At 41.3% G+C, this 23,114-nt stretch overlaps 1 protein-coding gene across 2 annotated transcripts in view; it reads right to left on the reverse strand.

Moving 5' to 3' along the window:
- Positions 1-22,974, reverse strand: part of LOC114470249 (deoxycytidylate deaminase-like) — a 29,084-nt gene extending 6,110 nt beyond the window's left edge. The window contains exons 1-4 of one of the 2 annotated variants that reach the window (XM_028458316.1): positions 22,890-22,974; positions 16,564-16,805; positions 12,373-12,469; positions 11,913-12,048 (exon numbers count right to left, since the gene is read on the reverse strand). In XM_028458316.1, the coding sequence (XP_028314117.1) occupies positions 11,913-12,048; positions 12,373-12,469; positions 16,564-16,598 (268 nt within the window). In that variant the 5' untranslated portion in view covers positions 16,599-16,805; positions 22,890-22,974. Of the gene's footprint in view, positions 1-11,912; positions 12,049-12,372; positions 12,470-16,563; positions 16,806-16,929; positions 16,990-22,889 lie in introns of those variants that run through there. The other variant, XM_028458325.1, reaches the window with a different exon arrangement.
- Positions 22,975-23,114: the final 140 nt, after the last annotated feature.

Here is a 23,114-nt window from a genome sequence, read left to right on the forward strand (position 1 = left end):
CAGATGAACAACCCAATAAACAAATAATATATGCATACGCATATACAATCTTGGTATGATGTGAACTCAGATCATGCTTTCGGTGAGTTTTACTTCTTTTTTTATCTTTGTTTTTATTTTGTGAATGGTTGTTTGGCTTTAATGCTTTCATTTGGACAAGTGTCAGCCTTTGGCTTCTGTGCGCCTTGATTTTTTTTTTGGTTTTTTCCTCTCGCAGAGAGAGTCTCTCTCACACACACACACACACACACACACACACAAGAGAGAGAGAAAGAGAGAGAAAGAGTGAGAGCCAAACACGCACGCACGCACCCACGCAGAGAGAGAGAGAGGGAAGCACGGGCGCACACGCGCACGCACAGCGCACGCGCACGCAAAGAGAGAGAGAGAGCCACACCCACGAGAGACACACGCACACACTCAAACAAGAGAGAGGTAGCGCCCCTCACTGGCCAGTTTAGTGAAAGGTCACATGGTGACACAACATTGTGATTTCTCACCTTTCCCCCTGCCGACAGAATAGTGCCATTACACACAGACACTATTTTTATTTTTATTTAAAATTTTATTTTGATTTCATAAATGATGGGTTCACTGTAGAATGACTATGAACAACACACACAAACACACACACAGATGAATACAGTATTTCATTTTATTTTATTTTAATATTACTGTTACCATCATTATCATTTTTTATTATTTAAATTGTTAGTTTCTGTTGGCTTTGTGGTTGCCCCCTGAAGAAACGACATCTTCAATGAAAGAATGAAATCACCTTCAACTCTTATGCTAATGAAATGTCAACATCATTCAAAGGACCAAGCATCAGAAGGAAATGGACAATCAAAGGTCTGTGACCTTTCAGGACTCAAGGACTCAACTCCCATTCAGCAAAGCAATGCTGAAATAACTCGCTCAGTCCCAAGTCAACTCTTCATCGTCTATGAATGGGCCGCATGCCAATGCTGGGATTAACACATCCTGCCCCATCATCAAAGACTGAGAACCTGTGGGCGTCGGAGTGGACACTCCCCCACCAATGAGTTGCGAGTTAAACGCCACGACTACTGCCTGAATGATGGGCAGCAACTGCAGACTGGCCACACGTCTGCTGGAATATCTTCACCAAAAAAAAGACACTGTTTCAAAAGCCACAAGGATACCAAGCCACAAGAAGTCCACCACAGCCTTTGGTAGTAGTGCTAAATCACTTTAGCCTTGAACTTTGGCATGGAGGGGGACAACTAGCAAATAGCCAACAAGCTTCTCCTTCGATAGGACAATACTAACCCCTCTATCTTCTGACTGTGCACTAGATTATTTTGTTTTCATTTATTCTCTCACACGCAGACAGACCAGACATACAGTCACACACCCACATTCATAACTATGAAACACAGGACCACCAGAACTTCACACAGAACCCTTCTGTTTGCCACATGAGACCATGTGTGCCCATCATTTATCTTTGCTTTTATTCATTATGTTGCTCATTTATTTACACTGCTTTTGCCTTTATGAGAAAAGAACAAACAAAAGGGAAGAAAATAGTGTTACTGATAAGGTTGTTTTTGTTTGCTTTTCTTTCATTTTATTTTCTTGTTGAGGGGAGGCCCCCCACAATGCAAGATATAGTTACATCCGCTGAAGAAAGAGCCCTCTGTTGCCTCAGCTTTTGAAGCTGAAGTTTTAATTTTTATTGGCCATGATTTTTTTGAGCTCACACGTTTTTCTCCTTTGTTATTTCTGAACGATTCTTCTTTTTATCTTTTGTTTTTACTCAATTTCAGGAAAATTGAGACAGAGATTGAGGACTGCAGCCTCAACCAAGTTTACATTTTGACATTTTTGACCGATACCCTCGTAAACAATCTGTACCTTACCCTTTTTGAAGCTGCTTGCGACAGACAGCCTAGTTCAACATTCATTGTTTTCATTTTGCGCGCCTCCCCCTTACCGCGTCGGACTGTCTGGCCGGCCCAAAGCCACTCGACAGCAGGGGGGGGTACCAAATTTTTCCTGAGAAAAAATGTCCCATTAGTTGCTATGAGTACATAGGCAATTACTTTTCAAACAAGAAGTCCTGGTTTAATGTGCAGAAAAAGGATAAACCTTGCTAGGGAAAGCACTCTTCGGGGGATAGTGGTCCACCTGATTTGATACATGCTTGGTAACCGAATACCATTCTGAACAAATTTCTACGTTCCCTTAGAGTGGGGGTTAAGAGAGGTTGCGTGCTCCGTTCAATGTTGAGTGATATTAGAGGTGCCCAGAAAGTTCTGACAGTTGAGTTTCCCTCAGGTTGCAGACCGAGGTTGAGTTTCCTGCCGATTCAGAGGTTTTTTCTTGGACTTCTGGAGTTTATGGTGGTTGAGTTATTCCCAAACTCTTATTCTTCAAGAGTGGAGGTTGAGTTTCCTGCTGATTCAGAGGTTTTTTCCTAGACTTCTGGAGTTTATGGTGGTTGAGTTATTCCCAAACTCTTATTTTTCAAGAGCGGTGGTTGAATTTCCTGCTGATTCAGAGATTCTTTTTTACATTTCTGGAGATGGACAGCGGTTGAGTTTCCCCCGCGGACCGGGGTTGAGTTTGGTTATTGTGCACGAGCGTGCGATTTCTGCCTGATCAGCAGCTAGTAGACTGTCAGTACTGCAAGGGGCAATACTCTAAGTGTAGACTCCGCCAAGGCGGAAGTAAAAAGGAGCGTACCTCTTAGTAATCAGATGATACCAGTGAAAAGCAATTAATTAACACTAAAAGGTTGCCAAGCATGAGGGGGCAATAAGAGCTCATTGACCCCGAGAGACGAGGTGGACTGGCTATCGCCGCTGGTGGGTTAGATGAGGCCTATATTCTACTTAGACACTATGCAACAAAACCTTGTGAATGCATGGACGTGAAAATTGAGGCATGAACGTGTGCGTTACATGAGTGACTGAATGATGACACGTTACGTATGCCTGAGAGAACCGCGTTGTGAGTGCGAATGTGCCGTGGACGTGTCATTGAGTGATTGACCAATGAATGGCTGTTTGACTACACATGTTCCTCTGTTTCACCTTCCTTTCCTCCTGGGTTTTGATGCACTAGATCTTCTCCCTGTTTTTGCCAATTATGTAGTGAGGTGTTCAGAAAACACTGCTGCTTGTTAAAAAAATTATGGTTTTAGGCCTTGGGCCTTCTAAAAAGTTTACCAGGTTTTAAAGGTTTTTTTCTGGGTGTTTAAAAACACCAAATGACGTTTTTTTTTATATATGATACCACTTTCAGTGGAATGACTGGCTTTGACCTTGACTGACCTTACTGTTCATGTTCAGTCCATGTTTTTTGTTGTTATATGTGTATACTCGTTGTGGTGTGCACTTGTCTATGTCTTCGTCTTAGTTGTTGTTATTGTGTAGCTTTTTCCAAAATACAGGTCGCTGGCTGTATACTCAAAGGAGACGAAGCAAATCCAACTAAAGAAAAGAGATATTTTAAATTATTCATTTAAGTCTTAATGTTTTCCTCTCTTTCTGTTTCTGAGTGTTTCCTAACAGACAATGCCACCGCCTTCTCGACTCCGATCCTGCCTCCCCCAGCCGCCATGCCTGGTCACTGCTCTTATGATGAAGGATGAGAATTAAAGTGAAGTATTGTCCATAACTGTAACTGGGAAACAAAGGGCAAATAGATTGAAATAGACACGTGACAATATGACATATTGTGGATGTTCTAACATAATATCTATTCCAGAGACTACAGAGACTTCCAATCCAACTGCAAAAGTGGGGACAGATCTTCAAATTTCCAAAGGGAGCGTACAGTTGACCCTGGCTTTGACCTTTTTAGGCTGAGGAGGAGGAGGTCGAGGAGGCTGGAGGGCACAAAGGCAGGCAGACACAAGAGAGAGGAAAACGGTGACACATCCAAAATGATCAGATAAGTAATTTTCCAATGATATTTATCATATGGTTTTAAGAATCCAAATGCATTCTTATGTAAAAAAGGGAAGGGAGGGGCCAACGTCCCTCTGATTTTTGATTTATATTTTATCATAGGAAAATAATATACCCCAAAACCCTCCAACCATTTTCTTCTTGTTCCACCAGCACTTAGCGTGCAAGACCATAAAACACCTTCACTGGGTTTAGACACTTTTAAGGGAAAAATTAAGTGTTCTCAACATTGGGTTGGTGGCCCAATCTGGGTCGTCTGAGATTTAAAAAGGGTCCTCCTGAAATTCTTGATAATTGATTGAAATAAGAGATAGTTTAAAGTTAAGTAACTTCCAAGCATTTAAGGAAGCTCTCCAAACCGTGCTGGGGCTCGTCACCCCTACGAATGGGATAAATACAGAGAGCAAAAGACAATATGATTGTTCGACTCAACTTAACTTTAATTCTGTCTAACCTTAAAGGGCCAATAATCTTGCTAAACTCTGGTTCAGACACAGAATAGGAGACACTTTTGCCACCAATTGACCTTCAAAAGTAAGTAAATTACACCTCAAATAATAATTATGAGGGAAAATAATGAAATAAATGAACTGACAAATTCAGCTCTATAAAAGAATTAGGCTATGTAATTAGGTGTGGAGTGTTAACATTATTCAGAATAAATAAAGGATAGAATAAGATTTCTCCTTCACAAATAAGAGATAGCAAAGAAAAATGAAACAAACAATTTAAATAAATAAATAACATTATTTATTTATTTGGTTAAACTTATTTATCTCCATGTCTCCCAATTGTATGTATTCATCTTGAGAAGACATGTAATCACACTCCACACTTCTCCGTCCGACTTGCATGTCCTTCTCCGTCCGACTTGCATGTCCTTGTAAATAGTGGTTCTCAAATTGTTGCTTCTCACCAGGTAAGTAGACGTACCACAGATAATCACTGCAACTCCAGCTATGCTTCTTCTTGCTCCAGGAAAAGAAAATCGAATTAATACTTCCTGCTTTTCTTTCAGCCTCATATTTTCCCGCTCGCGTGCGAATGGGCTACAGAGCTAGCATGGCTAAAAGCTCACTAACCCACACCTAACCATTGTGTGATTCTTTTAGGATCTGAAAAGTTTTGGTTTTGTTTTGGTGTTTTTCCCCCTCTTCTGTTCAGGTACCAGCTAAAGCCTACCAGGTACCAGGTACCAGCTAAAGCCTCAGTAGTGGGATCGCGCCTGTGTTCAGGTACCAGCCAATCCCAAGAGTTCTGTTTTGGTGTTTTTTCCCCCCCTTCTGTTCAGGTACCAGCCGATCCCAAGAGAGGTTGCCAGGTGTGTGGAGACTACCCTTCCTCAGACAACAACCAATCATCTACAACGCCGACCTAGAAATGAACGACCGAAGGTGGACCGACACTTTCCGAATTCAACTTACAACCCACATGGCAGTGAAGGTCGCGGAGCGAGCCACGTGGATTCACGCATCACACTCCAGGAAGGTGCCAACAACACCACTGATCGTGGAACCGCAGTAAGGAGCGTTTCCTCTTTTCTGGATTAGGAGCAGTGTTTTGAGGAGCCTTTGTTTGCCTTGAAAGTTGCAACGAAAGGCAGAAAAAAAGACCCCGGGGTTACAAGCTAATCTAACGGGGCATATGGTCTGTTGAAACCTTTGAAATCTAACCTTGAGGACATCGTGGGAGATCACAAGCATTTTCCCGCTGTGATTGAAGAGGTCACGAGCCCCTCTGTTTATGCCCCAGGAGCAGGCTGGAATTATGCCACTATTCTGTCGTTTCATGTTCTGGCCATCGATTGGCACGATGGTCCTGTCCGCAATTCCAGTACTCCTCTGGCTCCTGGCCTCTAGGGGGACAATCGACGACACTGGACTTGAACCAATGAATGCAAGTGTTGTTCCTAATGAATGCTTCTTTTTACAGGGTGACTAATGCAAGCAGAAATAAACGTTGGATAAACGACATCGTCCTCCACAACACTTTAGCTGCGACCAATGTCACTCATCCGGTTTTCACGAACACCTGGTACCGATACGCGCACTATCAAGCTAAAAGTAGGGGCCTATCCAACTGTTTTTGTTCTTACATGCCTGTGTCATCAACACACCCCCGCTTAACCGCGATACCAATGGATGCTTCCGACTCCTTTTGTTATTTGTCTCACTCTAACTTCGGCATGGGGGACCCCAACCGTTGTTCTAAACCGCCAGTAAAAAACTGACTACACTACGCGATGACACATCTTCCGCTATGTATTTAGATTACACGCGATCCACACTTTTTTCCCTTCTGTTTCGCCAGAAACGGAACTCGCAAACTAGGCCAGATTCCCGGTCACAATTGCAATTTTACTTAGTCCTGAATGTGACACCGCACATAATTCGCACACATGTGCCCACGTTCATACACCCGGGACTAATAGCACGTTTAATTTAGCAAACGGTTTTGACTATGCTCAACTATTCCCCTTTTGTCACGAAGTAAATGCAAATCCCACACTCCTTTGGACTTTAATCCACACGACAATCTGGGGTACGGCTGCGCGTCGAAACCTTAGAATACAGGTTTAAGTCCTTCGTTAACGCGTCATTTTTGGCCCTTACTGGCCTCTCGGGGGGAAATCACGAATATACGCTTAAGGGTCCCACGAAGTCGAATGGTCCTAGACCTACAGACCGTGGCCAAAGGAGGCGTTTGCGGAATGGTAGGCCACGCGACGCCATGAACAAAGACCGCCACGTCCTATAACCCTTCCGCCGCCGGAAGCCCAGCCTGAAGTGTTTATGATGAGTGTTTTTGATGTCTCAGATAATGACTCTGCTTACTGATGACACCTACATATGTTTTTGTTGCTGTGCTGTGCTGACATTTATACCATGTGTGTTTTTGCTACTAGTGATATATATATATATATTCCATATTCATTGATTACCAATGATGTTAGTTGCTAAGGATATTTGATTTTATTGTGCAGATGGTCTTGTCTCACGTAATATTCATTATGTGTTCATGGGGTTCTTTGCCTTCTCCTCCTTTTTCTTGCTCCGACTTTGAGGGATGCCTGTGTCCCCTGGGAAAAAAATAATGCTTATATCCATAGTGTTATAACGGTGTCAATATCATTTGTCCTACGGACCATGAGGTTGCGCTAGAATTACACTAATTTTGATTAATGTTTTATGTGTTTTGGGCTGTGCTTTGCTAAAGTTAAACAACTTACTAACTAATTTCGTTTTTTTGTGTTGGACTTTGTCCAAAAAGAGTGGATTGTGGGGGGCGAAATTATTAGTTAGGCTTAATAATACATTTACTCATATATTTTAATCCTTTAGCCTTGGGTAACTTTCCATTGTCTGATTTTCATGTCTTCAACTTTTCTGGGTCAGACTGCCTTGTTCAGAGCACACGACATCTCCCCAAAACAATAATAGCACAAGGACGCATAGGCACTCTGTGTGCGCACTCACATGCTCACACAGTCACATGTCACACATACACACGCCATACACATTCATTCACACACCCCTCCGTCTCTATGACAACCGGCAGATAACAGAACTGGTTGTTTAGACCCAAAGAAGCACCCTCTGTCCTCACCTCCTCCCTCTCTCTCTATCTCTATCTCCTGGGGGGAGGAGGGAGGGGGACTGAGGGGAATATACGTGTTGGATCAGAACTGTGTGGCACTGAATCATCGGACCTCCGGCCGGGACGGTCACTTCTTTTGTTCCATCTTGTACCTTTTTACTTAGCAATAGAATAAACTTTTTTTATATAAAATCATCAATGCTTCTCCTGGACTCCATCATTCAACCAGAGCAATAAATCATGTCTCCAAATGAGGTCAACCGTAAATTCAGCCGTAACACGGTGTGACGAGAAGCAGGAGCGGGGCTAGCAACCAAGCCAAAAGCTAATCCACAGAGCAACCCTTATTTCCACTGGATGCGTAACAGCAATGCAACTAATACGCTGAGTAACGACTCCATCAGTCTGGAGCCCTCCAACAGATACACAGACCTTACATTATTGAAGGACGCCGGAGCAGTGACACATAAATTCAGAAAAGATAAGCTTGTGTGGACAGACACAGAATAAAATACCTGGTTTATTTTCAAAATAAAATACTCCGTGCTCAAGGCGGATTGTATATCCATCCATTTACCAACCCTCTTGCTTTTTTCTTCTTTTCAGGGTGGTGAGGGGTTCTGCTGGTGTCTATCACCACCTTTCTTCAGGCACTAGAGGGCTAATTCAAAATGTTTGTTAGATCCTCAAGATAAAAAAGAAAAGAGACAAGTTCAGTTTATGAAGTGCATGAAGCACAGAGCTTAATTTGGGCCGGAGCAAGATCCGGCACTTCCCAGATTTGGAGGTACTGGATTGCATCCAGCACCTCATTTTTATTTAGCTATTTTTTTTTCCAGTACCTCATTAGCTTTTAGGTGTTGGGTGCACAGCTGCGTCTTTTATTGAGTTGAAATCACTAAAAATGTCATTGTAGACACAAAATTGAATGTAAAAACTAAGCGTGGGTGAGGAAGAGAGGGGAAAGTTAGGTCACGCTGACACTACATCTATTGTGTGATTTTCCACAAAAATTGTGTCTTGTCAGCTTAGAAGACGGTAGAAAATGGTGTAAAAAAAAAAAGGCAGTTGGATTTAAAGTGTTTTTTTTAGCCAATAAGTGAAGCTAAGCCTGAGGTAAAGGTTGTTTCTGTGGAAATCGCAGAGGAGTAGCAGCACCTGTAGCAAAGATGCTAAGGTAGGAGAACCTGCCTCCAACAAACAGGACACAGAAGGAGAACTATCCAGAACTATCTCGGTTCAAAGCCAAGATGAGGTTCTACTCTTGACCAGGGGTGGAAAATAACAAATGACATTTACTCTCGTTACTGTAATTGAGTAGCTTATTTGTGTACTTCTACTTTTTTGAGTACTTTTTAAAATCTATAATTTTACTTTTACTTTAGTAAATTTAGTTTCAAGTAACAGTACTTTGTTACTTTGACCCTAGCGCTGTTGTTAGGATCAGCCAATAGAATGTGTATATGTCTATGGCCTGCTCTGTTGATTCACGTGACGTCACTCACATTGCTGCATCGCGACAAAGCTAGAGCGCTAAAATCTGATGGAGAGCAGAAAACTTGAGAATCTGACGTCTGAAATCATCAAAATGCCCATGTTTTGTGTAGTTTATGGATGCTCCAATCGTTCTAACCTAGAAAAGGAAAATATATTTTATAGAGTACCGAAGATTGTCGTTCACAAAGGTGAGAAATGTAAAAATCTCACAGAACAGCGCTGTAAAAAGTGGATTTTAAACCTGCGTCTGCGATCAGGAGGAGCAGAGTTTGCTGATGCTGTAGCGACCACTTGGTCAGAGGTATGTTAGCTTAGCGAGCTAACTTTGTTTTTATGGCTGTGTTTATATAGCATTAGGTTGTCATTAAATGCTCATTTAGGAGATATAAGACTGAAACTAAACATGGAAATAATAGAAGAAGTAAAAGAATATAGGGTACTAGGAGTGTGGATGGACGACAAGCTGACCTGGAAAAAACATATACAAATAGTTAAAAACAAAGTTGCCAAAAGCAGTTACATCCTATGGAAACTTCAACAAATCCTACACACCAAATCACTTAAAACAATCTATTCTTCACTCATAGCATCGCACTTAAATTACTGCTCCGAAATATGGGGTAATAACTACAAAACGTATCTTGAACCACTATTTAAACAACAAAAAAAAGCTATAAGAATTTTACATAAAGTACCACACAACGCACACACAAACGATTTATTTGAGAAGGCAAAATACCTAAAACTGCAAGAAATAATACAATACAACACACAAATACACGCATTTAGGGCTTCATCAAAAAAATTACCACAACGAATACAAAAACGTTTCACATACAATCAAAATCCCTATGAATTCAGACATAATAATGTGTTTAGACCAAACAGGGTCATATCAAACGTTGGCAAACATAGTACTGTGTATAGAGCCATGAACCTCTGGAATAGCCTTGACGCAGAGACACAACAATCCGTTAATCTGAAACGATTTAAGGAGAAAACGAGGAGCACATTTCTACATGCATACAGATCTCAAGTCAACTCTTCATCGAACTCTACAGCGACGACATGTAACTCATCATCTGGTCATTGAGCGCCATTGACAAAATTTTCTCAACGAGGCAATTGCTTCAGCACGAAATACCGTGTCCAAAGGACACATACCCAGGTGGTTATGTCATGGATGCACGAGGGAGAAGCCAGATGCTCTGTCTCTCCCAGCTGACAGTGGAAGATGTGGAGGACATCTATCTGCTAGGGGTCATGATCTTTGGCCTGCTAATGATGGGGGTATGTGTATGTGTATGTGCCTTTCTGATGGATCGTAAGCTGAGGCGACTCTCAGAGGATATGAAGGTTCTCCGAAAGAAGAAGAACTTTTCGTTTGGAGAGTTGGAGGAACGTAAACAACGACTGGAAAAGAAAGCTCGAGGAGATACGGAGAAAAAGGACAGTGAAGAGGAGTAACAACAGGAACAATGACTGCAGACGAGAACACATCACATAAAAAAGGACAAAAAAAAAAGGGAAGAAACGAGGTTGGATGTAAAATTATCTGTGTTCAAATCAGGGGACGGATCTGGATAAGCATAATGCTTTTTTCCGTCGCCCTTTCTGGCATGAAAAAGAACAAAAAAAAAAAAAAAAAAAAAACTAATGATGTGATTTTGCTTTGAATGTCAAATGAATTTCTGTGAATGCAACCATGTCGGAAATGAACTGAATAAATAAAATAAAATTTACTATAATTTACCTTCTTTCTTTCACCCCTGCTGCACACTGTGCACATAAAGCTGAACACCCTAATGCTATTTTACTACATGTCATAAAGTATTATTCAGTAGTAAATATATATCTATGTGACAAACAAACCTCATGTATCCATGACTGTCAGGCTAACGTCATTAAGATGTTTTGCAAGTTTGTTTACATTATAGCCGTTACTGCGGAGGAGGTTGTTGACACGCCCACTCAGAAGTGCGCAGGTTTTTGGTGGGTGGGGGGTTGTGTGCGACTCAGGGCGGAGCGTTTATAGTTTTTCAGAGATTCCTAGATAGAAAATGTTCTTTTACTGGAAAATGTTTTATTGGATGCTCTGACACATTGGATGTATCGCCACCAGCAATGATCTCATCACTTTTTATACATATTACTAAGTATCGTTTACTCTGAGAACATTTTAAGTTATATACTTTTTATTTTTACACAAGTAGATTTTTACACCAGTAACTTGAAACCTGTAAAGTAACCTGAAAGTTTAGTTTCCTTTGTGGTTAAATTTGCAGTGATTTTGTACAGTCCTTGGTGCTGAATCACAACAGATGTGACAGCTGTCACTCAGAGAGAGAGCGAAAGCCGTATGCTCCGTAACGGGCGGTTGTCCGCGCTTCTTTAATGCTGATTCATCATTCTTTTATCAAATATTTAGATTCAATGGTTGTTTCTCTTCACGTGATATCATTGACCCATTTAGTAGCAAAAGGAGCTTTAAAAAATGTATTATTTCGTGACATTTTGTCTCTCTCTTACTGCCAGAACAACACACGGCCGGTGTTGCGGGACCTGATGATTTACAAATTAAGCACTGATGAAGCATCACTAATAAGGTAGTAACATTTCAAAAAAATGATTGTCACATTATGGGATTTTATCTTTAAAAATGTTATTAAAAGGACAAAGTCAGGTTTTCTGTCTGTGGAGTGAGAGGCTAAAGATAGAAGAAGTGACAAATCTATCAAACCACAGCTCCCTCTACAGGCTGCATCTGGAATCACCACACATTAGAAAGCATCACTCAACATTTAGTGTGTGTTTGTGTGTGTGTGTGTTTGTGTCTGCACTATGATGCTTAGGAGTGTGTGTGTCAATGGCTGCCACCATAAAGATGTTTGTGGTCAACTTCATTTTCATCCTTATGCAGCCAAGACATCTCGTCATCAGGACAACCATTGGGCATCCCATTGTAACCAGTGCCGACTATTCTTTTATCCTGGTTCACGATACACGCCCCCACCTACAGGAAGAGAACGGCACAGGTTTCACAAGAGGACTGGAAAATATACTCACAATAACAACACTAATGTCTGACTACACAATTCATCTCTATTGACTCACATGTTACCTGTAGGGTCTCAAACTCATTTTAAAGCCAGCTAACATCAGACACTGGAAAAATAAATGTCTTTTCTAAAGCATTTGGGATTGTAATCCCCTCAATTCCAGTCCTGTCATGTAGAACAGGGAGTGAATAATTATCCAACCAAGTCAACGTCTACCTTACATAAAACTCCAAACATGAATTCTTTGGTAGAAACATGTCAGTAATGCCATCACATACTTGTGTTTTTGGGTCTTTACTCCTTTTAGATGACAGGACGGCTACAGCCATGAAGTAGTCTTCCCATTTCAGGTACTTTTCTTCCTCGGTTTGGTTGCTGCAGATACATTGTTTTCAACATGAAGATTGAAAAGGAAGAAATAAAAATAAAACCTTTGACACCATCCAATGCTTTAAAGGCAGAACTGTGATTTAAACTAAACCCAGACTTTAACCATTTTTCTCTACAAGAAAGAGACTCATCATGTGCCTCCATCTGACATGTTTAATCACTAATGTAATCATCTTTCAAGGGAAATGTTTATAACTCTTCATATTCCATGATCATTGATCAAAGTGTTTTTGTCCTCTTTTGTTATGCTTAAAGCTAGAAATAATTGAAATCAATCATTTAAGGGATAATCAATTGAAAGTAATTTTTCAAGGGTTCATACAATCTGCACACACCCATGCTCCATTTTAGACCTAACATGGTAACACCCTATCAAGTTTTATGACTCTTTGTTTAAAAGCACATGTGGGGACAGACCCACCATCTTGTCTTCTTTACAGGAAAGTTGAGACTCCCGCTTCCTTCTGTCAACCAATCAGGTCTCACTCACTCCTACACTGCAGATGTGTTTTAACCAATCAGATAACCTCCTGACATGTTTATAAAAGATCTTTGTTTATAGCAGAGTGGGTGCTCCTAGTGCGTAGACAATGTTCGACGTTTTTCTCGTGCACCAAGCTAGCAGTGCAGCAGAAACAAGGACGGAAAAGCCTCATAAACACGCTGTGTGGGCTCTAAAACGTTTAAACCTACAGAAATATTCATCTTTGTGAGTATTGAATGTTCAGTGCATTTAAATAGAGCCCAGAAATGTGTGACTTTATTACTTTAAGTAAGTTTTGTGAACTCTGTTGTGTTTTCATTAGCCTGGTTATTAATGTATTTGACTAGTGTTAGCAAGCTGTCTGTTAGCATATAACATGAACGATATAGTTAGTAATTGCATTTTTTTATGTTATAGTTACCACGCACACGATCAATGAACAACACACAATGTACAACGGTGTCAGTTGTCAACTTTGATTACAAGAGACCTCCATAAATGCAAGAAAAGCAAGCCTCGTCTACGGGGATTTCTTTCATGGTTAGCTGGCTGTCTAGCAGCACACAGTCATGTGTTGTGAGGACAGTTCCACCTCTCTTGTTCTATCTCTCATCCAGCCCTCCTCTTTGCCTCTGACTTAAACAGTCAGACGTTTTTCAGTTTAGTTATGCAGAAATTTTGAGAAATTATTTGAACTTCTCTGCAAGCCACTTCCACAATGACTAACTTTAAGTTTTATCTCCATTTCTGAAATTAGCCAAGCAGCTTTTTCCCAATTTTGGAGCCAATCAATTTTTATAGCTTCCCATGTGTAACCTTTAAAGGAAACATATCATGGTTTTAAATCCTTCCTTTTTACATATAAATCATACAGTTGTGGTCTATATAAAGTGGAACTGCAATGCTTGGGTCTGAATTCCTCATTATTATAGCTCCACCCCTTTTCTGATGTGCTTCTGAGAGCAACTCGTTTTGGTGCTGTCTCTTTAAATGCAAATGAGACACTTCATACCCCGCCCCCTCTCCAGGTTGCAGAGGTGACACTCGGTTCAACTCCACCCTGCTCCGCCATTTTTGTAGTTTGATAGAAGAGATACGGCTATGTAGCGGCGCAGAAAAAGTTTATTCACACGTTATTTACACGTCAACAACGTTAGACTTGTCCATCCAACTTTACATGTTCCAGCCAGAGTCTGACCCAGTGGAGCGAGATGAAAATGAAGATGATGAACCTGCAGAACCCTAACAAGTGAGCTAACACAAGCACCGAACTAACGCTAGCGCCAAGCTAACGTCACGAAATGCATTTTAATTCAGTCTTTTCAAAGACAAAAACGTCAGAATGAAATGACTAATGAAAACTTTAGACTTAAATTAAATCACGTAGGCCATATCATCAAGGATCTAAAACGAGCACACAGCGCTAACATATGAAGACGGTGCAACTGCTAATGCTAACAAAACAATGACAGAGACGTCTTATCATCACACTTTTTAGCGTTATTTACAGCTTACTGAAGTGCTCTGTTCATCGTCTCCAAAGATAGAAGGAATTGAACCCTCAATCAGACAAAGTCTTTCTGTAAATCCTTCTTTATACTGGTGGAGGTTGATGAAGCAGTCATCATTGAAGTGCTTCACACACACAAAAATGACCTTATCCACAGATGTGGTACATTTCTATAAAAAATAAAACTCAACCAGACACTTTGAAAAGGTTCTGATGCTGGGAGACGGTGTAATGAAGCGTGTGGGTTACTACATCCAACAACCCAACATTTTGACTTATCCTTTCGTAACTTCGGCATCCTGGAGCTTGGACTACAAAATAAAAGCGAGAAATAAAAATGGCGGATTGCTCGAAGTGTTGGGCCTGGAGTTGATGTCCTAATTTGGCAGTTCTGCTGCAAATACTGTGATGTTATTGTTCAAAAAACGTAATAGAGAATAGAAAAAGCTAAACAGATTGAAAAATATGACCAAAACAGAATATAAAGATATCTACGGAGCACCGGAAGAGATTAATTTTAACTTTTCTGTACTTCTAAACACTCTAAATATACAACAAAATGCATTTAAGGGCTAAAAAAGTGGATTTAGCATGATATGTCCCCTTTAAACAAACTCTAGCATCTTTGATTTGAGAACTTGTTGGTTAAACTACCCATCGACGACCAGGAGTGGTGCCATGTGAGAAGGAGAACCAGAACCCATCCAGGCCGACAGTATCCCCACAGACCCGTACAGTGAATGAGTGGAAAACATCCTCGGAAAAGCACCAGGAAAATCTTTTTCCCCATACACTGCTGGTTACGCAGAAGGAGCTTTCGTTATCACGCCTGTTCAAAGAAGGGTAAACTGCACGCACACACAATTCTGGCAGAAAGGTGGTTTATAACTTAACAAATTCTCTCAATGAAAAATTCTCGATTCACAGTCCGTAATTTAATTTTAAAGTTTTATTAATTTCATTACTTTAACTTTCCATTTTCCTTCTTCCTCCTCCTCCTCAGAGCGTTAGAAAACCCCTATAAATCCCAAATTCACACGAATATCTATAACACTCAGAATGTGTATACACCATACATCCTTGGTTAAAATGTACATTTTGTGTGATACAAATGAGTCAAAATAACTGTGAATAATTGTGAAACTGTCTAATTTATCATCATGTTAATAGCCTGTAAAATAAACATGTACATATTGTAAACGCTTATTGTAAACTTTTATTAAACCTCTATTCCGTCGTCAGGAACCCACTACAAAAACAGGGAACTGTAACAATTATTTTAATTAAAGTGATCTAGAACACTTAAAAACTCAATTCTAGATGGCACCTCTGGCAACAAACATTAATTAATTAAAAAATTAATAATTAGTATTTTTGAATATTAATTACCCTTTGTTCTCCTACATTTAGATCATTATTGTATAATGAATGTTATCCATCAATCCATTATCAGACCCACTTGATCCTTCTTTCAGGGTCGTGGGGGTGTGCTGGGGCCCATCTCCATCATTGTGAATGTAATATTTATTAAAAAAGATATATTTTTATAATATGTATGTCATAGTTATATATATATATATATATATACACACACAGTATATAGTTTTAATGCTATAATAGTTAATATTCTTTTGCATTGAAGGTTGAAGGAACTCCCTCTCCTTTGTTTCTCCCCCCAATCCCTCTACAAAGCATTTACATCACAACACAAAACTCAACTTATGACTATGTTTCAGATTCACATTGAGTTAGAAAAAAACATGACAAAACTCATAACATGGTAAAGTCACAAGAGAAAAAAAAAATGTATTTTTTTTTTTAAAAAACTGTGGTGTATTTCTGCATTAAAAAAAAAAAAGAGATCTGTGGATGCTTGTAAAGGTAGACAAAGTTTAGGAGAAATACTTTATATTTTACCTGTTGATACACAACTGAAATGAATATTCAATAACTACAAGCAATAGAGCAGAATTAAATGAAATAAGGAAAAAGGTCTGTTCTGTTGTCTAAAGATTTAAAGGAATAACATGTATCACCAGACCAGAGTAAAGATGAGACTGTGACGGCTGAATGATGAAAATCTACCTGTTTTCAGGAGCTGGGGGCTGATTATCCGCCATGACAGCTGGTGATTTGATCTGTTGTTGGTTAGTGATGTTATGTGATGTGGGGACGCCACGAAGTGAGCCTTGATGTCCTGTCCTCGCTGAGCACTGTAGCTTTTTCACAGTAACTCTGCTATACAGGTAGCCAAGCACTCTCTCATCCGTCCACAAAGAAACGCTCCACTTGGTTCTTTAGCAGGTTTTAATGAGATACGTGTAAAACTGCAACACAGAAAATGCAGCAAAATGAATGCTAAGTAAGTACAAAATTATTATCTTAGCATATATCAGTCAAATAAACATTACAGCATTACTTTTAAGTAAAGAACATAAGATTATTACTCACAGACAATGCCTTTCTGCTCCTCATTCAAAGAAAAAACAACACACAGAGCTTCTGCTGAACACGTTTTTAGACTGCACTTCCTGGTAAACAAACTGTAGTAATAACCTCCGCCACTAGGCGTCCTCAGTGGGATAACTCAAAAAGTATATTAAAACGTTTGCCACTAGATGGCCTCAGTAGATAACATAAACCAAACACACTGGTTCCATTACACTCCGCGCCTGACGTCTTTAAGAGATGTCACCATATCAGTAGATAGTAGAAGAATGAGATCTGAGATCGGTCGACTGAATGTCTTCCCAACTTGATGACGCACAACTTTCACGTCCACTTTCCTTATCAGTCCATCCTTGCTGGGATAGGTCTTCTCGACGAGACCCATGGGCCACTCCTTGCGCTTGGCATTTGAGTCCTTCAGGAGAACAACATCTCCTACTTTGATGTTTGGTTTCTTCACAAGCCACTTCTGACAGCCTTGTAAGGTGCTGAGATATTCTTTACGCCATCTCAACCAAAACGTGTCTGCCAATAGCTGAACTCTCTTCCATTGGCTTTTGAAAGTGTCCTTCTCTGAGATGGTGTCTGGAACTGGAGTAGGTGCTCCTGCTTTCTGTGTCAGAAGCATAGCTGGAGTTAGGACCAGGGGAGCTTCTGGATCAGTCGAAACCGGAACCAAGGGCCTGGCATTTACTATGGCTGTGACTTCTGCCATAAAAGTCACTAAGACTTCGTGAGTGAGTTGGGGTTGCTTGACATCTAGGAGTAAAGCGTCCAAGATACGGCGGGAAACCCCAATCATACGTTCCCATGTCCCACCCATGTGTGATGCGTGGGGCGGGTTAAACTCCCATGTACATCTCTGTTCAGTTAGATAGTTTCTGACTGTTGGGTCAACATCCTGCGGTAAAAGATTCAGCTCATTGCACGCGCCGATAAAGTTGGTCCCTCTGTCAGATCGGAGTTGTTTTGCAGGTCCACGGATAGAAAAGAATCTGCTGCTGTTCAGACAGTCCACGAAGCTTTCTGCAACAAACACACTTGTGAATTACAGTACTTATTAGTTGTTTACCTCCAACCAACCACAGGCCACTACTGCGTATGGCTCCTTCTGTCAGATGTCGTCCTTGGTGTTTCACCCTTTCGTGGTGATAGCGCACCAGCAGAGTGGCGATGTGGTGTTTGTTTGGGATTATGACAGGATTTGTCTCGTTCTTTTGAAGCAGGGAATGCCGTAAACGTCCTCCTACTCTCAGAAGGCCTTCATTGTCGATGAACGGATTGAGTTTCAGAATTGGACTGTTCTTTAGAAGATTATGGTCCTTCTTGACAGCTGAAAGTTCTTGTGAATAACACACCTGTTGTACTGTGCAAATGTTCAAGCGCTCCGCTTTGTCCATTTCTGACAGAGGAACGGTACTGCAGTAATGCCAACCAGTACAAGTGTCACTGTTCTTGTGGGTGAAGCTATGAGTGATGTGAATGAGTCTGGCAATTGCTTTCACAAGGGGTTCCCAATTGGAAAAACGTTCGAAGCGGCTTGAAAACGGCACAGGATTTGAGGTACCGGATAACACACTGGTGGCGTTCACTCGGATCTCTGTCATCATCTGGATTAACAAGCACGTATTGTTCATCTGGACTGAGTTTTGTTGTGCCGTGATCTGTGAGGAATCTTGGTCCAGTAAGCCAGAGTGTGTTGACTAGCTCGCCTGCAGCGACTGATCTTGAGCCACAATCTGCTGGATTGAGTTCTGTGGGCACGAATCTCCACTGCTCAGGTTGGGATACCTGTCTGATGCGCTGCACTCTGTTACTGACAAAGACATAAAATCTTCTTCTCCCGTTATGAATGTAGCCTAAAACTACCTTGCTATCAGTGAAATACCTGACGGCGTCTAACTTCAGGTCGATTTCGTGAATGACCGTTTCAGCAACTTCAACTGCCAGAACAGCTGCACAGAGCTCTAATCTTGGGACAGTTAGTTCAGGCTGCGGGGCAAGTTTTGCTTTGCCCAGGATGAACCCAACTTCATGATGCCCATCATCATGGGTGACTCTCAAATATGCAACAGCTGAAACTGCACGGACAGATGCATCAGAGAAAACACAAAGCTCTGTACTCTTTGCTTGGCTTACTTGGAATGAGGCATATTTTCTTGGAACATGCAGGTCTTTAAGAACAGAAAGCGACTCTTGCCATCTTCTCCATTCCTCATGTTTAGCCTGAGACAGGGGTGCATCCCATTCAACATTGTCACATGTAATGTCTCTGAGGATCATTCTTCCTTTGATTGTGATTGGTGCTAGAAAGCCCAAGGGATCAAACAAGCTATTCACTGTGGACAGCACACCTCGTCTTGTGAATGGTTTGGTGTTCTCAGGAACCTTGAATGTGAAGGTATCTGTCATAATATTCCAGATGACCCCGAGACTGCGCTGTACAGGAAGGTCATCCACAAACAGGTCCAAGTCTTTGATACCCTTGGCTCTGTCTTCAGTGGGGAAGTGGTTGATAACGTCCACATTGTTTGATGCTATCTTGTGTAGCCGCAGATTGGAAATGGCTAATATCTCTTGAAGCTGTTTCACTGTTTTGGTAGCTTCTGTTTCAGATGTGAATGACAGCAATGCATCGTCCATGTAAAAATGTCTTTCCACTAACTCTGTGGTCTTGCTGCCATTGTCTCCCTCCATTTTCTCTGCTGCTCTCCTGAGTCTGTAAATGGCGATAGCAGGCGATGGGCTGTTTCCAAATATGTGGACTCTCATGCGGTATTCGACCACCTCATTGTCTGGCTGATTGTCACAGTACCACAAAAACCGGAGCATGTCTCTGCAATTTTCTTGGACCACAAAGCAGTGGAACATCTGCTCTATGTCCGCTAGAACCCCGATGGGTCCTGTTCTGAATCTCATCAGAACCCCAAGAAGGCTGTTGTTTAAGTCTGGACCCTGGAGCAAAACGTCGTTAAGAGAAACACCACTGTATTGTGCGGATGAATCAAACACGACACTATTTGGGTGGGTTTTTGTGGATGGTAAACTCCAAAGGTGGGCAAGTACCATCTTTCCTTTCCTTTTTTGAGAGTAGGAGTAAGCTCAGCATGATGATTATCAAACAACCTTTGCATGAACTCGAAAAAGTGCTTTTTCATCCCAGGTTTTTTCTGAAGGTTCCGCTCCAGTGATGCAAAACGTTTCTCCGCATATTCCCTGTTATTAGGGAGCTTTCGACGAGGATGCCGGAATGTAAGGGTGCAACCCAGCTATTTGAATCATCCTGGAAAAAACTTTTCTCCATTATTTCCAAGAAACGCTTGTCTTCAATAGAGGGTGCTAGCTGGTGATCGTGGATTGTTTTTGTAAAGACTGAGGAAGTGTCTTCTTTTTCTCCATACAAGTTTCTTACTTTGAATTTGTTCTCACACTCCAAAAATGTAGTGGGTCTCCCATTGTCAGATACACGTTTTCATGTTGCTCACTGTTGGTGGTCTATGCATGCCATTGACACAGACATCACAGACTATCACCCACCCGAGATCCAGTTTTTGTGCAAATCGTTCATTGTTGAATCCATTTATTTGATTCCGTACTTTGTGTACTCTCAATAGATCTCTTCCAATCAGAATGAGGATCTCAGCATTTGGATCAAGAGGAGAGATTTCCGAAGCTATTTTCTTCAGATGCTTGTGGTGATGAGCTACTTCTGGTGTCGGGATTTCTTTCCTGTTGTTGGGAAGATCGTCACATTCGATCAAAGTCGGGAGCTGGAGACACGTTTCTTTGTTCACTGACTCTATGACATAACCATAGGCTCTTCTTCCAGACGCCCGCATTGAACCCATACATGTTGTGATGTTGTACGGAGCTTCAGTGCCGTGAATGCCAAACATGTCGAAGAACTCACTCCTGGCCAGGGAGAGGTTGCTCTGGTCATCTAAAACGGCTTACATCCTCTTACTTTTGTTGTGTTGGCCAGAGGGATACACATTAACCAGAATAATCTTGGAGCATGATTTGCTACTTCCTTTTACACCACAGACTTTAGTGCAATTAGAAGTGATCTCGTTTTTAGTTTCTTCCTCCCCACCGTCATCTTTGCACGGTGGAGGCTGACTCGAGGTTTGACCGTAATGCATGGCACTAACATTTCACTCCCGCATTCCAAACATGTGAAGCTTGACAATTTTTTGCCATATGATTAGCTGAGGCACAGCAGCGGTAGCAAATCATGTGTTCTTTGAGAAGTTTCTTTCGTTCATCAAGAGTCATTTTAACAAATCCTCTGCACTTAGTCAGGGGGTGAGGTTTGTTATGGATAGGGCATTGTTTTTCCGGATTAATGGGACTTTTCTCTGTTGGTTTGGAAAATATGTTTGTTTGAGCTTGTTCAACATTTGTTTTATTGACAGCAACAGTGTGTCTAACTCGCTCATATCTTTCTTTCCGCTGGGGAGGACTGGTGGTTGAAACAAATTTGAAACTAGGATCATTCCTTACTTCAGCTTCAGTGAAAATGAATTGTTTAAAGAAGGAGAATGGTGGGAAATGCACATTATAGTCTCTTTTGTACTTGGAGCCTTGTGACATCCAGCGTTCCTGAAGTGGATATGGGAGCTTCTCTACAATTGGTTGCACACCTCTAGCTGTGTCCAAATAGGCTAAACCACACAACGTGCCATTTTGTTTAGCAATTTCGAGCTCTTGGAGAAGGTCCGCTAATTCCTGAAGCTTTCGGCTGTATCTGGACTGGATTTTCGGAAAGGCTTTAATTCTGGAGATGAGAGCATTCTCAATTGCCTCTGGAGAGCCGTACATTTTATCAAGTCTTAACCATATTGCTTTTAGTCCATTCATTGGCTGATCAAAGTTGACTGCTCTTATTCTAGCTGCATGCTCACTTGACTCTTTACCAAGCCATTTTACCATCAGATCGATTTCTTCACTAGGTGTCAGTCCTAGTGGCTCTATGGCGCTAATGAATGAAACTCTCCATGCTTGATAATGTTCAGGAGTGTCATCAAATGTCGTCATGCCAGATGTTATAACTTGATTCCGTGCTAAATATCTTGCAAGGTCAAATGTGTGGTTCCCTGGGATGACGGGGTTAGGGAAAGCTGTTTGAATCTGAGGCACATTCCTGCTGTACATTACTTCCTCTTTCATAGGGTGTGAGCTGAAGATAGGAGGTTGTGTAACACTCTCTCCTGTCCTGTTCGGTGAATGCATAGGAAGAGGTGCAAATTCGTCTGTTACAGAGTATTGTTGTATGTAGTTAGGGGCAGGCTCAGCAGCATAGGGGCGTTGGGCTGTCTTTTCATCCCTGTACATGTACTGACTGACGTTAGATGACTGCTTTTCAACATAGTCCTCTGTCCTTTTCAGCGTTTCCAAATGTGTAGGGTTATGATCTGATGTCTCACTGTATTTTCCTCCTTCTATGTCTGCAGCAGCTGCCTCTACTACTTGTGCTTCTACATTGGCAACTTTAACTTCCCTTTGTAGACTGAGTGCACGTAATGAAGCTTCAAGTCTTGCTTTCTCATTCTGGATGTTATTCTCTTTTTCGAGAAACTCTAATTTAGCTTTAGCTGCTTCGGCCTTATCTCTAGCTGCGGCCACACTGACTGTAGAGCACACGGATGAGCCTGCAGATGTTTGTGAGGCTTTGGAGCGAGTGTATACTAAACTCTGCCAAGTGCTGTCTTTCTTTGGCTCTCGTTGCGGTGTGTTACCTGCATCTTGTTCATTTTCTTGGTTGTCCATGGTTCACAAGTTGTTTCTTTTCCTTGTATCTTCTGCATGAGACGTCTTTTTACTGTCCTGTCCTCGCTGAGCACTGTAGCTTTTTCACAGTAACTCTGCTATACAGGTAGCTAAGCACTCTCTCATCCGTTCACAAAGAAACGCTCCACATTACAGCATTACTTTTCAGTAAAGAACATAAGATTATTACTCACAGACGATGCCTTTCTGCTCCTCATTCAAAGAAAAGACAACACACACGGAGCTTCTGCTGAACACGTTTTTAGACTGCACTTCCTGGTAAACAAACTGTAGTAATAACCTCCGCCACTAGGCGTCCTCAGTGGGATAACTCAAAAATTATATTAAAACGTTTGCCACTAGATGGCCTCAGTTGATAACGTAAACCAAACACACTGGTTCCATTACACTTGACCAAA

The sequence above is a fragment of the Gouania willdenowi genome, chromosome 1, assembly GCF_900634775.1.
Source record: "Gouania willdenowi chromosome 1, fGouWil2.1, whole genome shotgun sequence".
In the NCBI taxonomy this organism is placed as follows: Eukaryota; Metazoa; Chordata; class Actinopteri; order Blenniiformes; family Gobiesocidae; genus Gouania; species Gouania willdenowi.